Source organism: Orycteropus afer, unplaced genomic scaffold (genome assembly GCF_000298275.1).
Source record: "Orycteropus afer afer isolate SDZICR_OR568_19922 unplaced genomic scaffold, OryAfe1.0 scaffold00215, whole genome shotgun sequence".
NCBI classification, from domain to species: domain Eukaryota; kingdom Metazoa; phylum Chordata; class Mammalia; order Tubulidentata; family Orycteropodidae; genus Orycteropus; species Orycteropus afer.
The window spans coordinates 484,194-500,861 of record NW_006921802.1 but is presented as its reverse complement, the minus strand read 5'-3'; the positions used below and the strand labels follow the sequence as shown (position 1 = coordinate 500,861).

The following is a 16,668-nucleotide window of genomic DNA, read 5'->3' as shown; positions in this document are numbered from 1 at the left end:
TCTGGCTTCCTGGCTTTTAATCCCCTTTCTCCTGCTCTTCCGGCCTGCTGCTTTGGGCGTCCCTGAGTTGTCTCTCCTCACCTGTATCCCTGGGGCTGACTGCTCTTCCGTCCGAGCTCCTGTCTTTTATCCCCTTTCTCCTGCTTTCCCGTCCTGCTGCTTTGGGCAGACCTGAGTTTCCTCTCCTCACCTAATTCCTTCGGCTGATTGCTCTTCTCTCTGGCTTCCTGGCTTTGAATCCCCTTTCTCCTGCTCTTCCCGCCTGCTGCTTTGGGTGTCCCTGAGTTGTCTCTCCTCACCTGTAACCCTGGGGCTGACATGGTATATACGTACAAAATGGAATACTACTCAGCCAGTAGGAGATGTGAAGTCTTTGTCTTTTTCTTTTTAAACATTTTATTGTGATTCGGGCGGAAGTTTACAAAGCAATTTTATTTTCCATACCAATATTCATATAATGACCTGGTTACTGGAATCTAACCATGTCAATAAGTAAGGAATGGGTGTATTAACTATAATGAGAACTTCAAAATATTTCTCTTCATGGTGGTGTGCCTTCCACAGCTTGAATCCCAGCCTAGCAATGCCAAATGGGCACTTTTCTATTCTCCTTTCATCCCAAGTGCAAAATGCTTAAGACCAATAAGCACTCGCACCCCAAAAGCAGCCCCCTTATACATTCCTTCTTTCAATGGTTTCACTAAAAAACCCTTCAAATGATCATTTACATGAGCACTCAATCTAAGGACGAGAATACTGAGTCCTACAAAATGTAGTAAAAGACTAGTCTAACGTCTTAGTTCTTTAGCATTGCTATGTAAGAAATACCACAAGCAAATGGCTTCAACAAAACAGAAATTTATTCTCTTACCATTGAGGAGGCCAAAAGTCCTAATTCAGAGTGCTGGTTCTAGGGGAAGACTAGGCTGGAAGTCCCAATTCAGCGTGCTCACTCTAAGGAAAGACTAGGTTAGAAGTCAGAGTACAGATGCCAGCTCTATGGGTTAGGTGAAGGCCCCTCGACCTTGGACTTCAGCTTTGCCTTCCAAGCCTACTGGAGCAAGCTGGAGGCTTCTCCTGACTCACGTGGCTGCAGGGGCTGACAAACTCAAGAGTGGCAGGCAGTATAGCAGATTGCAGATTATTGGCTCACAGGCTGTGCAGGCAACAATTGAAAAATCAACAGGCAATGCAGCAGGCCACTGGGTTCAGTCCAAGAACTGGAGATGATGAATGGGCCAAATACAGAATCCATTCCATATATACTGGAAGCAGGCCACACCCCGAAGGCAACTTCCTTTCAACTGATTACTATTCACAGCAGATTCCGCCATGGAGGTGATTATATCATGTCCAATCTCATCATGGGGAATAAATACATCTAGCTATGAAGACACTCAAAATCATGACCCACAAAGTTGACAAACAATCTTAACTACCACATTAGTTTAATTGTCATCTGCATATCTCAGGTAGTTAACTAGTCTTCCTCCAATCCTGATGTTGTGTTCTTCTTCACATAGTCCAGCTTCTTGGATTATTTGCTGAGAATACAGATTGAATATGTATGATGAAAGAATACAACTATGATACACTCCTTTTCTGATTATACCCCTTTGCGGAAAGTCAAGAGGACTTGAAAGAGCAAAGAGTACCTCCTTCCAGTATGGACTGCACCTCTACATAAAGAAAACAAAAGTCCTCACAAGCAACAAGCAATATACCATGATAAACAGAGAAAAGTTTGAAATTGTTCAACTTCATTTTACTTAGACCCACACTTAACTCTCATGGAAGCAGCTGAAAAAATCACTTTGCATTGGGCAAATCTACTGCAAAAGGCCTCAGAGGACTACAATAGGCCTGATTCAAGCCATGGTATTTTCAATTGCCTCATATGCATGTGAAAGCTGGACGATGACTAAGAAAGACTGCAGAAGAATTAATGCATTTGAATTATGGCACTGGCAAAGAATACTGAACATACCAGGGACTACCAGAAGAATGAACAAATCTGTCTTGGAAGAAGTACAGCAGGAATGCTCCTTAGAAGCAAGGATGGTGAGACTTTGTCTGTTGCACTTTGGTCATGTTATCAGGTGTGACCAGTCCCTAAAGAAGGACATCATGCTTGGTAAAGTAGAGGGTCAGTAAAAAAGAGGAAGACCCTCAATGAAAGCGACTGACACAGTAGCTGCAACAATGGGCTCAAGCACAGCAACACTGTGAGGATGGTGCAGGATGGGGCAGCATTTCCTTCTGTTGTACACAGGGTCACTGTGACTCAGAACCAACACATTGGCATCTAAAGCAACAGGGTTCACTAGGAAACTAGCTGCAGATCTAAGTTGAATTCTGGTCTCCTAACTCCTGTTCTGGTGATTTTTCCACATATCATGTCACCTGAAACAATGAGACATAACAAAAACAACAGTAGACTAGAAGTTATGATCTCAGACTAATTTACTTAACTTCTCTAGACCTCTGTTTCCTCATCTGTAAAATCAGCAGGTTGCAGCAGCATTGTAATTTTCTCGGATTTTTTGTTCCATCTTCCAATTCATTCCCCATATCCAATCAGTCATCAAGTACACTACTTTATTTTATAATCTTTTATATCAATCCCTTTTCCTAGATACTATATCACTTTTGTAGTTGGATTATTATAAAGAAATTATTTTAAAGTTTCCATAACAAATCCACTTTTTCATTTTTCTGTTCCCATTTCTACCCAATTAACTATTACACCATTTCTTCAACACTGTGCCTAAGGCATCTGACTGCAAACAAGAAGGTTAGCAGTTCAAACCCACTAGCCACTCCATGGAAGGAAGACTGAGCAAACTACTTCTGTAAAGATTTACTGCCTCAGAAACCCAAAGGGAGTCTCTGTGAGTCAAAATTGACTTGATGGCAGTGAATTTTTTTGTTTTGTTTTGTTTTGTCTTTCGGTTAGTGCAACATTGCTCAGTGGTACTATGTTGAAAAGTTTTCTTATTATAAAAAATGAACAAATAGGCTTTAATCACAATTATGCCATAGCCATATAGGAGCCCAGGTGGCAGGCACAGTGGTTAAGCACTCAGCTGCTAACTGGAAGGCTGGCAGTTGAAGCCCACCAAATGCCCTATGGGAGAAAGATGTAACAGTCTGCTTCTGTAAAGATTACAGCCTTGGAAACTTGATAGGGCAGTTCTACTCTGTCTAAAGAGCTGCTATAAGTGAGAATCTACAGCAACAGGTATGCCATAACCACAGTCATAGCCTGAATAAAAATAGAGAAAATCTTAAAAATGACTTCTTTTACCAAAAATTAATTTTTCATCAGATTTAAGCATTTAATAACAAAATTTATGAAAAATAGTAAACAATTATTTGGGGGGATTATTCACTAATGTAAGTATTACATCAAAATATCCTATCAATATATAGAATATAAATGGAAACATAATTATAAAAATCTTTGTACGATCATAGATTTTTACATATTTGATAAATGAGGCTAAGAAAACTCATAAAAGTTATCATGTGGAAAAAATGCCAAATGTGGTTCTCTCCACAACAAAGTTTTCAGGCACACATTCTGTATCAAACTGAATGGTCAAAGTGTGACAGTAGAGCTAATACCACCCAAAAAATACCCAGTCACCTTGACTGCTCTCCTCTAAAGACGTGTCTGATTTATTCACAGCAATAAGTACTGATCCCTAAAAGAAGGACCTTTCAGGCCTAAATGAGACCCAAGAACCCTAGTCTATTTTATAGAAACTTTGACCCTGACTAAGATGGGTATAATGAATCAGAACCTCTGAACCTGACCTAAAATCACCCTAGCATGGAGATCACTTCTCCCCAACTTGAAGCCTCTAAAGTTATTTCAAGCCAGTTTTGAATAAGCAAAAAACATACAAAGCAGAGTCCTTGACTTTAGAATAGAAGAAATGCTTTGGCTCAATGACAAACTGTGTCAGGACTATTAGATTAAAATACATAATAAAACTTTAAAGAGAAATACATTTAGTCAAAGAGCCTTTTTAAAATGAGATGTTAATTATTCAATTTCAACTTTACCAAGTACCAATATGCCAGTGTCTATACTACACACTCGTGCATGCTGTTTCATTTAGTCACTGAATAAAGGACTCAAAACCAAACCAAACCACAGCTGTCAAGTCGATTCCAACTCACAGCAACCCCCATGGGCTTTCCAAGGCTATAAATCTTTACGGAAGTAGATTGACTCACCTTCCTCCCACAAAGCAGCTGGTGGGTTTGAACCATCAACTTTCTGGTTAGCAGCCAAATGCTGTATCCACTATGCCACCAAAAGCTCCTTGAAATTCCTAAATATACTCCTATAATGCCCAATTCAGTAGCTATTAGGCATATATGGTATTTCAATTAGTTAAAATTAAAATTCAGTTTCTTAGTCATACTAATCATATTTCAAAGATTCAATTAATACTCATATGTGGCAAATGGCTACCATATTGGACAGTATAAGTATAAAATATTTCATCATTGAAAGTTCTTTTTGACAGCATTGCTTAAATTTTGACAGAAATGCTTAAATTAGCTTTACCTCAAACTGAATCTTGAGTCTCTACCTCCTCATTTTTTTTAACAGTTTAATATCAAAAAAATCAAAGCTATTGCCATTGAGTCAATTCCAAGTCATAAGACCCTTTAGGACAGAGCAAAACTGTTACATAGAGCTTTCAAGGCTATAATTTTTACAGAAGCTAACTGCCACATCTTTTTCCCACACAGCAGCTGGTGAGTTCAAACCACTGACCATCTGATTTGCAGTTGAACACTTAATCACTGAGCCATTACTGAGATACGTGTATTACTGAGATATAATACACATAACATAAATCTCACCCATTTTAATGCATATAATTCAGTGGTTTTTAGTATATCTGCAAAGTAGTAAGTACAACCAGCACCACAATCTAGATGTACAACACTTTCTTCACCCCAAAAAGAAAACCCATAACCATCAGCACACTCTCCATTTTCTCAATTTGTTTGCCTTCTCCCTAGTGTCAACTTAAAACAGAAAGAAGATGGGTATCGAAGGCACTTAATAAGGATAGTTTAGATAGAAGATGGAGTTGTGAATGTAAGAAGAGTCTCCTGACACTGAGAATGTCTAGAAATATGACACAAAATAACTATTTTTCTGACTAGACTCATGTAAAGAGGAATATTATAAAAAGGTAGCGGTGGCAGGAAAAACTTCTCTCTAGCATTCTCCTTAAAATATGAAAACAAACTTCAAAATCCAAAAACTAAATAATGACCAGAATTACTGGTCAGATGAAATCTGGTGAGATGCCCAATACCATGGCCCTGGAATACATCCTGTTCCTGGAATAAAACGCAAGCCCAGGGGCTGGCTCTCAGCCCAATAGTCAACAAGATGTACACACAGACCTCTCAACCCAGGATGACACACCCACATACTCTATGTAATACATCCCTTAGAGCAATAGACCACGGGACACCAGAGGACCAACATTCAAATTGAGGAAATGCAGGACAAACAGTAGTGCATAAATATGATGGGCACAGGGGGAGCGTTACAGGTTAGGGAGGAGAGGAGACTGGGTTGGGGTGGACATGGTAAATGGGGAATGAAACTAAATGTACACATAACATTGAATGTAAAACAAGCTCTTAAAAAAAATTAAAAGAAAAGAAGAGACATATATATATATATATATATATATATATATACATGAAATTTTATATATATATATATATATATATATACGAAAACAAAGAATCTTCTCTTCAAGCACAAGGTGAGCAGTAGAGGCCATACTCTTTAGGGATTCATCAGATAACATCTCCTTTGCCCCCAAAGCCTCTAGACTTCTCTCCTCATTCAGAGTAAAAGCCAGAGTTCCTACAATGATTCGAAAGGCCCTTTGTGATCCAGCTTCCTGTCCCCTTTCTGACCTTGTGTATGGCTTCCTTCCCAAACTCAAGCTTTCCAGCATGCTTCTTCCTCAGAGTTGGCACAGATCTTTCTCCAGACATCCCCCCGCCCCTGACATCCCTAAGTCTTTGCTCATAGGTCACTCTGGTAGTTAAAGTTGTATGTCAGCTTGGCTGGTCCTGGTTTTGAGTGGCTTGGCAACTGGATGTAGTGATTCCCCATGATGAGACTGGTAATCAATTCCACGGTATAATCTACTGCAGCAGCTGAGTAGCTGCCTTAGGGAGTGGTCTGCTTCCAGCATGTAAGAAGTTTTGAGAAAAGTCTCTGTAGTTTTGTGGCACACTTGGACCTTTCATGTAGCTGAGTCCCCATTCACCAGCTTGCCATGCCCTGCCAACCTTAGGACATTTTCTGTATTTGAGCCAATGGTATGCCGTGTTGTTTGATAATCTTGGGACTGTGCCTTTTTACTTGTTGACCTTGGGTTTGCCAGCCTCAGCAGCCAGCAGCTGCCTGAGTTAAGAAAAGCCTCCAGCTTCAGTGGGCAGGGAGCAAGAGACTGAGCTGAAGCCCAAGGACAAGGGGCTTTCATCCAGCCCCTAGAGCTGGCACTTTGAACTAACTTCTAGCCTCCTAAATTGTAAATGAATAAATCCCTATTTGTTGAAAGCACCCATTTGTGGTATTTTCTTTTACTGCAGCACTTAATTCACTGTCGCTAAGTCAATTCAACACATAGTGGTCCCTCCTTGGGTTTCCAAGGTGGTATCTCTACAGAAACAGATTGCCCAATCTTTCTTCCGAGGAGTGGCTGGTGGGTTTGAACCACCAGCCTTCTGGTTAGCAGTCAAACAAGTGAAAAGGCACAGTCCCAAGATTATCAAGCACTACACCACCAGAGCTCCACTGGAGGACCAAAATAGTCACCATCTGGGGAGGTCTTCTCTGATCCCCCTTTAAGTACAAAACATGCCTCCCTTCCAGTTGAACCAGCATTCCCTACACTCCCATCCCCATATTGCCTAATTAGTTTTTCTCCAAGGCACATATTATAGAAGTTCCTGAGTGGTGCAAAATGGTTAAGCACTGGACTACTAGCCAATAGGCTGGCAGTTCAAACTCACCCAGAGTCACCTCAGAAGACAGACTTGTCTTTCTGCTTTCGCAAGGTCACAGCCTTGGAAATCCTATGGAGTGGTTCTACTCTGACAGACATGAGTGGCTATGACTCAGAATCAACTAACACCAACCAGGCACATATCACCCTCTAAAATGTTATTGTTTGACCACCTCCCAGACTAGTTTATTGACTAGATAAGGGCAGTGATTTTATATTCTGCTCACTGCTGTATCATTATCATCTAGTAAGTGGTCAGTAAACATTTGCTGATTAACACAACTGCACAATATTCATCACTGTGGGCTAAGATTAAGACTTATTTCTTCCTCAAAGCCTACACCTCATTTCTTTATTCTATATAGCCCCTGCTTTCGGTCAGTGATGCAGGAAAAGTTTCTAACTCCAAGCTTCCTTTTGCCTCTGTGTGCCATTTAAAGTCTCTGGCCCAACTCTTCCATGTTCTTTTCAGACTACTCCCTTGTAGGGTCTTGAGTGGGCCTGGACCTAATCGTAGAAAGTCTAGTCTGCAAGGTAGAAGTAATGTTTGTTGTCTCTCAGCTTTGAATCAAGGCTTATTCTGCACTCTAGATATTAACAACCTCATATGTGAGATGAGGAATATGCTAGCACCAGGCAAGCTATAAAGGAGTTGAGAGTAATCCTTACCCCTTAATTATACCTAAGTATCATGCTTGGCCAAAGTCTTTCTTCACTGAAGAGAAACTAACTAGAAAAAAACTACAGAGCATATTTTTTTAAATCTACAACAAAAGGCGGGGGGGGAAACTATTAACAATCCAAATGCTTAACAAAGGAAAAACTTCAAGTAAATTCTGAAACATCAACTCATTGGAGTCACTTAAATGACTATCAAGATCATGTTTCAAGACGGAAATATAGATGAATATTAAGATTAAATTTCAATATAAGAAAAATTACGAAATCATGTTTTGTTTTAAAATCAAAACAGAAACAGTATATGTCTAATGAATGTAACTTTCCAAAAATTATGACTATATATGGTTGAAGTTTATAACAGAATACATAAATACAAACAGATTTTTGTTAGGAAGAAATTATATTTACTTTCTCTAGTGCTGTTACCTGTGATAGGCAGATGACCCAACCTTACTTACTGAAAGTGAAGACAACCTGAAGCACTTACTGATGAAGACCAAAGACCTTCGCCTTTAGTATGAATTACATCTCAACATAAAGAATACAAAAAGCCTCACAACTGGACCAATCAGCAACATCATGATAAAAGGAGAAAACACTGAGGTTGTCAGGGATTTCATTTTACTTGGATCCACAACCAACACTCATGGAAGCAGCAGTCAAGGAAAGAGACATTGCATTGCACTCAGTAAATCTGCTGCAAGGGACCTCTTTAAAGTGTTAAGAAACAAAGATGTCACTCTGAAGAATAAGGTGCACCTGACCCAAGCCATGATATTTTCAATAGCCTCATATGTATGTGAAAGCTGAACAACAAATAAGGAAAATCAAAGAAGAATTAATGTCTTTGAATTGTGGTGTTGGTGAAGAATACTGAAAATACCCTGGAATGTTAGAAGAATGAACAAATCTGTCCTGGAAGAAGTACAGCCAAAATGCTCCTTGGAAGCAATAATGGTCAAACTTCGTCTTGCCTACTTTGGTCATGTTGTCAGAAGGGATCATTCCCTGGAGAAGAATACCATGCATGGTAAAGTAGAGGGTTAGCAGAAAAGGGAAAGACCCTCAACGAGATGGACTAACACAGTGATTGCAACAATGGCCTCAATTATAGCAAGGATTGTGAGGATGGCAGAGGACCAGGCAGTGTTTCTGTTGTACAAACTCACTATGAGTTGGGGCCAACTCAGTGACACCTAAAAACAACAGGGCTGTTACCAAATTATTTTAACAGATCTGAACTATTTAAATACAAGGCAGATGAATGCTTGTGTTTGTCAAACATTTGACAGGAGAGGGAGGACTGGAGAAGACAGACCCAAGGCATTTTAAGTGAAGAAAACAAAACTGGTTCTTACCCTTGTGCCTCTTCAGTTGGGGAAAGGTGCTAATTGTAGTTGCTTGGATTATTTCCACTACAATTTGATACCTGGTTTAAAAGAGAAAGAGAAAAGATTGAGTAGAAAGAAAATACTATTTTCAGAGATATTTTTAGACTGTATTTGTACTAAACAAATACAACACAGAACTGTGAAGCCTGCCCCAATATTACTAAAACAATCCAACATAGATTAAGGACCGGGTTTGTGCCATGTGCTAGTCATTTCTGAGGTCCTGGCAAAAGACTCCTGAACCTCCTCCTCCAGCTCTGGTTCCTATTCCATAAGTCTTCCTATCTACCCCCTTACTGAAGGTACAAACTTTAAGGTATGTTCAACTCCTTCTGTTCCCTTTCTCCCATTCACATGCTCTTCTCCCCCCATCATTAACCAGAGCCTACTGATTCTACTTCCTAAATAAATCTGCACTGTCAAATAAACTGACCAGGAGCCACATGTGGCTATTTTAATTTAAACTGACTACAACTAAATAGGGAGCTCTGGTAGCATAGTGCCTAAAGCACTTGACTACTAACCAGAAGGCTAGCAGTTCAAACTCACCAGCTACTCCTCGGAAGGAAGATGGGGCAATCTACTTCCGTAGTGATACTGCCTTGGAAACCCAAGAAGGGGTCGCTATGAGTCAGGTCCGACTCGACGGCACCGAACAACAAAAACTAAATAAAAAAATGTAGTTCCTCAGTTGCTACAGTCACATCCCAAGTGCTCAATATCCACATGTGGCTCAGGGACCATAACTGACAGCAAAATAGAACATTTCCATCATTACAGAAAGTTATATTGGATGGCACTATCCTAAATACTTCTCAATGCTGTCTTCTCCCCCATGGCCCCAAAGCCACTCATTCTTCCTCACTGAGAAGACCATCCCAGACCAAGAAAATCAGAGTTTCTGGGGTAGGAGAGACTCTGGTATCAATATTTGTAAAACACCCCCCCCCAAGCTAATTCTGATGCAGTGAGGACATAGAAACATTGAATTAGAGAACCAGGTATATGTATCTGTAACCAGGAAGACCTGAGTGAGGAAAAATAAAGAAAGTTTTACATTTTAAGAGATGAGTGCAAGCCTAGAATTGTGCCTCTTTTGAGTATATTCATTTGGGCTTTATAAACCCAAGCTCTTAAGGGTTATTCTGTGGTTACCAAGTAATGTCCCAACCAAACTAATCTATCCTGAAGTGTTTCTTAGCTATTATTTATAGTGATAGATTAAGAATCTTTCCATAATAAAGCTTTTTAACATTAATTTCTACTTTGAATATAAGCCTTCCAGCATTCTAAGATTTAATGCTATATTTGGCTAGCACTTAGAGTACAAAATAACATTTTTTCACAAAACAATTAATCATATTCACAGCTATTTGTGGACTACTCAAAAAAATTTTTTTTCTCCCTACAGAGACTCTTAATTTATTAAGTGTTAAACAGGACAAAGCAAAACAGAGATAATCATCCAGGTGAGAGAAAGTGTCAGCATATACCTAGTACAGAGGTTGATGGAATCTGCAGAACCACAGTCACGGTGTTCATTATATATACAGAGAACAAAGGAAATCATTGTCAGATCACAACCCGTGCTAAATCAATTAATTCATCACTGTCATAGCTGGAACTATAGGAAAGGACTATTATTGGGATACACACATAACTGCAGGTTATAGAAAGGTTATAGGACTGCTTCTGGGCTACATGAAGAACATGTTATTAGGATTGGAGGAAGATTCATTACCAACCTATGATATGCAAATGACACAACCTTCCCTGCTGAAAGTAAAGACAACTTGAAGCCCTTACTGAAGATCAAAGACAACAGCTTTAGTGTGGATTACATCTTAAGATAAAGAAAACAAAAATCCTCACATCTGGACCAATAAGTCACATCATGATAAATGGAGATAAGATTGAAGTTGTCAAAGACTTCATTTTACTTGGATCTACAATCAATGCCCATGGAAGCACCAGTCAAGAAATCCAACGATGTTCTGCACTGAGCAAATCTGCTGCAGAAGACTCTTTCAAAAAGAGCAAAGATATCAATTTGAAGACTATGATGCTCCTAATCTAAGCCATGGTATTTTCAGTTGCCTCATATGCACATGAAAACTGAACAATGAATAAGACCACAGAAGAACTGATGGTTTGAACTGTGGTACTGCCAAATAATGTTGAACATACCATGCGCTGCCAAAAAACGAACAAATCTCTTGGAAGAAGTACAGGCAGAATGCTCCTTAGAAGCAAGAATGGCCAGACTTTGTCTCCTGTACTCTATCAGAATGGACCAGTCCCTAAAGAAGGATATAATGCTTAATAAAGTAGAGGTCAGTGAAAAAGGGGAAGATCCTCAATGATATGGATTGACACAGTAGTTACAACAACGGGCTCAAGCAAGGATTGTGAGGATGACGCAGGACCAAGCAGTGTTTTGTTCTGTTGTACGCTGGGTTGCTACAAGTAGGAAGCAACTCAAAGGGACTTAACAACACCTCAACATATTACCAAGCAGGCACTCAGGAAATATGCATAAGCTAAATTGACAAATTAACATTTCTAACACTTAACAGGTATACATTATACTCTGAACAAACTGCTCTATTGATATTCTTAGTGATTCATATTCTGAGAACAAATGCGTCATCAATGGTACTGAAGAAAATATACAGCATCTAAGTGTTAAAAGGTTGTAAACAAAACCATAAAATAATAATATAATACTAGCTCAGATTTATATATTCTGTCAATTAGGTCCCAGGTATCTTCCTAGATAATTTGCATTATCTCACTTAATCCTCATAATAGGGTGTTGTAATTATTACGTTTCAGGAAGAAATTGGAGCGATGTATTAGTAAATCTATAAAAGCTCCCACTGTTTTTAAGCCAGGATTACAACCTAGCGCTGCCAGACACTAAAGCTCATGCTCCTAACACTCTAAAACTGACATATACACACACACACACACATAATGTTTATATTGTATAACATCTTTCGAAGTATGTTAGCATGACCAAGGCTAGTTAATCTTCCAGCCTTACTGCCTTCCATTTTTCTTACTCTGTTCTTGCCCAAGGAGACCACAAGTAATGCCTGGAACACACACAAGAACTCTTTCCTGACTTCCTGTCTTTACTCTTCTATTTTTTCTCCCTCTTGTACCCAACAACTTCTCTTAGTCATCTGCTGAAATCCTATTCACTCTTAAACATTCCATTCCTCTCTGAAGCTTTCTTAAGATTGCTCTCTTCTGCTGAATGAAATGTTTGCTTCTACCCACTTCTTTGTCTCTTTATGCTCTACTTATGGTCTTAACAATCTTGCTTCATATTTACCCATTCATATTCACACAGGTCTCCTATGCTGGATGACAGCCACCTTGATAGCAGGAAGCAGAATCCAAAATCCACAAGCAGATCTGCTTCACATAGTGCTTTGCACATAGCAGGCATTTTAAGATGATTATTGAATGTGTATAATTCTTTCATTTGATACTAAAGGCAACATAGGATATGAGTGACTTTTCATTCTCATTTTTCTCAACAAATCCATCACAGCACATACATCCAAATGCCAGCTTTCTATTAGGGCACAGGTTTCCCAGAACTCCAGGAAGCTGTTCAGGGGATATGTGGCACTCCTTGAATTTCTTCCTCCAGAGGAGGGTATGTACTTGTCAGTGCTGAGTTTGGTTCAAGATCAGGAGGACTGATACTTGTAAACATTTTCTTGATCCAGAAATATATAGCTTATTAATGTATTTTTCAAAAATGATTATGTAAACCTAATACTAAAGGGGGCAGCTCTAGTGGCATAGTGACTAAGGCATGTGACTGCTAACCAGAAGTCTGGCAGTTCAAACCCACCAGCCACTCCTTGGAAGGAAGAATGGGCAACCTACTTCCATAGAGATAGCACCTCAGAAACCCAAGGAAGGGTTGCTATGAGTCAGAAACGACTCAACAGCAATGAGTTTTGGTTTTTTTAGAAAATAAAATACTTACTAAAGGGAACTGGCAATAACAAGAACTCAGCTGTTTTCCAACTCCAGCAATATCTTATCTATACAGTCTCCCTTCTCCCTGCCCAAACCCCCCCAAAAAAGCCAGACAAAAATAACCAGCCTGTTCTGCCTGCAGGAGCCCTGGTGGCACAATGGTTACAGTGCTTGGATGCTGACCAAAAGGTCATCAGTTCCAACCCACTAGCCGCTCTGAAGAGAAAGATGAGGCAGTTTTCTGCCATAAGGATTACGGCTTTAGAAACCCTATAAAAACCAGAACCACTACCATCAAGTCAATTCCAACTCACAGCAACTCCCATTGGGTTTCTGAGGTGGTAAATCTTTAAGGAAACAGATTACACAGTGTTGTATTCGCAGAGTGGCTGGTGGGTTTGAACCACCAACCTTCTGGTTAGCAGTCAGATGTCTTAGGCACTGTGCTACCAGAGCTCCTTGGAAACCCTATGGGGCAGTGCTATTCTTTCCTACGGGATTGTTATGAGTCGGAATTACCTCAACGGCAGTGCACTGGGTTTGACTCCTACTGAGTTGGTACCTTCTTCTATTTAGTTTTGTACACTTGGTTAAATAAAGACTTTGAGCAGCTCTGTACTTATGAACTCTTACCACCAACTGAAACTCACCAAAAATGTTACACAGTCCATCTCAGAACACAATGCTATAAAATTAGAAATCAACAACAGGAAGATCAATGGAAAAACAGAAAACACATGGAAACTGAGTAACAGTGTGGTGGTTAAGTTTGTGTGTCAACTTGGCTAGGCTTGGGCAGCTGGATATTCCCCATGACGAGACTGGTAATCAACTCCATGGTAGAATCTATTGTGAGCAGCTGAGTAGCTGCCTTTGGGATGTGGTCTGCTTCCTATATATAAGGAGAAGCCTTGGGGATAGTCTCTAGCTTATGGAATGCTTGAACCCTGTATGTAGCCAAGTCAATGTTCAGCAGTCTACCGTGCTCTACCAATCCTAGGACTTTCAATGGACTTAATCAATGGCCTGCCAGGTGGTTTGGTAATATCAGGACTGCGCCGTTTTGTCAACCTTGGGCTTGTTAGACTCAGCAGCCAGTAGCTGCCTGAGTGAAGAGATGCCTCTACCTTCAGTGGGCCAGGAGCAAGAGGCAGAGCTAAAGCCCAAAAGGTTGAGGGGCTTTCACAAAGACAGCCCCTAGAGCCTGGCACTTTGAACTTGGACTTCCAGCCTCCCAAACTGTAAGAGAATAAACTCCTGTTTGTTGAAGCATCCTATTTGTAGTATATACTTGTCACAGTGGCACTAGGTAACCAGAACAAACACCTTCCTTAAAAACTACTGGGTAATAGAAGGGAAAAAAATGAAATTAAAAATTTCCTGGAAGAGAATGAAAACACAATATACCAAAATCTTTGGGATACAGCAAAAGCAGTGATCAGAGGACAGTTTATAGCAATAAATGCATATATCAAAGAAGAAGAAAGCCAAAATCAACACCTTAACCCAACATCTCCAACAATTAGAAAAAGAACAGCAAAAAAAGCCTATAGTCACCAAAAGAAAAGAAATAATAAAGATTCGAGCAGAAATAAATGAAACAAAAAAATCAAAAGAATAGAAAAAAACAACAAGACTAGAAGTTGGTGCTTTGAAAAGATTAATAAAATTGACAAAGAACTGGCAGACTTAACAAACGAAAAGAAAAAGATGCAAATAACATGAACAAGAAATGAAATGGGTGATGTCACAACAGAACCAACTGAAATAAAAAAGATAGTATCAGGAAACCATGAAGAACTGTATTCCAACAAATTTGAAAACCTAGAGGACAGATTCTAGAAATACACTACTTACCTAAACTAACACACACTGAGGTAGAAAATTTGAACAGACCCATAACAGAAGAAATTGAACAGATCGTTAAAAAATTACCACCAACAAAAAAGTCTGGCCCAGACAGTTTCACTGGAGAATTCTACCAATCATTTAGAGAAGAAGCACTGACAGCAAACCTACTCAAACTGTTTCAGAACACAGAAAAGGATGGAATTCTCCCAAATTCATTTTAGGAAGCAAGCATAACCTTGATACCAAAACCAAGCAAAGACACCACTAAAAAGGAAAACTACAAATCAATATTCCCCATGAATACAGACACAAATATTCAATAAAATCCGAGCCAACAGACTCCAACAACATATCAAAAAATAATACATCAGGACCAAGTGAGTTTCAGACCAGGTATGTAAGGATGGTTCAACATTAGAAAAACAATCAATGTAATCCATCAAGTAAGCAAAACAAACAAACAAAAAAAAGCATCACATGATCACATCAACAGACAAAGGAATGGCATTTGATAAAATCCAACCCCACTTCCTGACAAAAACTCTCTGACAAATAGGAATAAAGGAAATTCCTCAACATAATAAAGAGCATATATGCAACACCAACAGCTAACATTATTCTCAATGGATAGCAACTGAAACCATTGCCCTTACAAACAGGAACCAGACAAGGATGCCCTCTCTAACCACTTCTATTCAACACTGTGTTGGAAGTTCTAGCAATAACACAAGAAAAGGAAATAAAAGGCATCCAAATTGGTAAGAAGAAGTAAAAAGTAGAACTATCTATATTTGCAGATGATATGATCCTATACATAGAAAACCCAAGAGACTCAGCAAGAAAACTAATGGAACTTACTGAAAGATTTAGCATAGTGTCAGGACACAAGATCAATATACAAAAATTAGTTGGATTCCTCTACACCAGCAAAGAAGTCTCTGAAAAAGAAATAAGGAAATCAATTCCATTTGTAATTGCTACCAAAAAGGTAACATACTTGAGAATAAATCTTACCAGGAACACAAAAGACCTACACAAAGAAAAGTACAAAATGGTACTGCAAGAAACCATAAGAGATCTACATAAATGGAAGAACGTACTACACTTATGGATAGGAAGATTGAATATTTTGAAAATGTCAATACCACGCAAAGCAATCTATACATTCAATGCAATCCTGAGCCAGCTACCATCAACATTCTTTAAGGACATGGAAAAAAACAATCACTAATTGTATACGGAAAGGAAAGAGCCCTCAGATAAGCAAAGCAATATGGAAGAAGAACAAAGCAGGAAGTCTCACACTCCCAGGTCTCAGAACCTAGTATATATGCACGATAGTCAAAACAGCTTGGTATTGGTACAATGACAGACACACAGACCAGTGGAATAGAATTGAGAATCCAGAAATAGGTCAGCTGATCTGTGACAAAGGGCCAAAATCCATCAAATGGGGAAGAGACAGTCTCTTTAACAAATGGTGATACCAAAACTGGATATCCATTTGCACAAAAATGAAACAATACCTACATCACACCATATACAAAAACTAACTCCAGAAAGATCAAAGACTTAAATGTTGTTGTTGTTGTTAAGTGCCGTCGAGTCGTTTCCGACTCATAGCGACCCCATGCACAGCAGAACGAAACACTGCCCGATCCCGCACCAGCCCCACA

At 39.3% G+C, this 16,668-nt stretch overlaps 1 protein-coding gene across 1 annotated transcript in view; it reads right to left on the bottom strand.

Moving 5' to 3' along the window:
• Positions 1–16,668, bottom strand: part of SNX25 (sorting nexin 25) — a 255,337-nt gene that overhangs the window by 92,551 nt on the left and 146,118 nt on the right. The window contains exon 6 of the mRNA XM_007948369.2: positions 9,107–9,177. Coding sequence (XP_007946560.2) covers positions 9,107–9,177 — 71 coding nt within the window. The remainder of the gene's footprint in view (positions 1–9,106; positions 9,178–16,668) is intronic.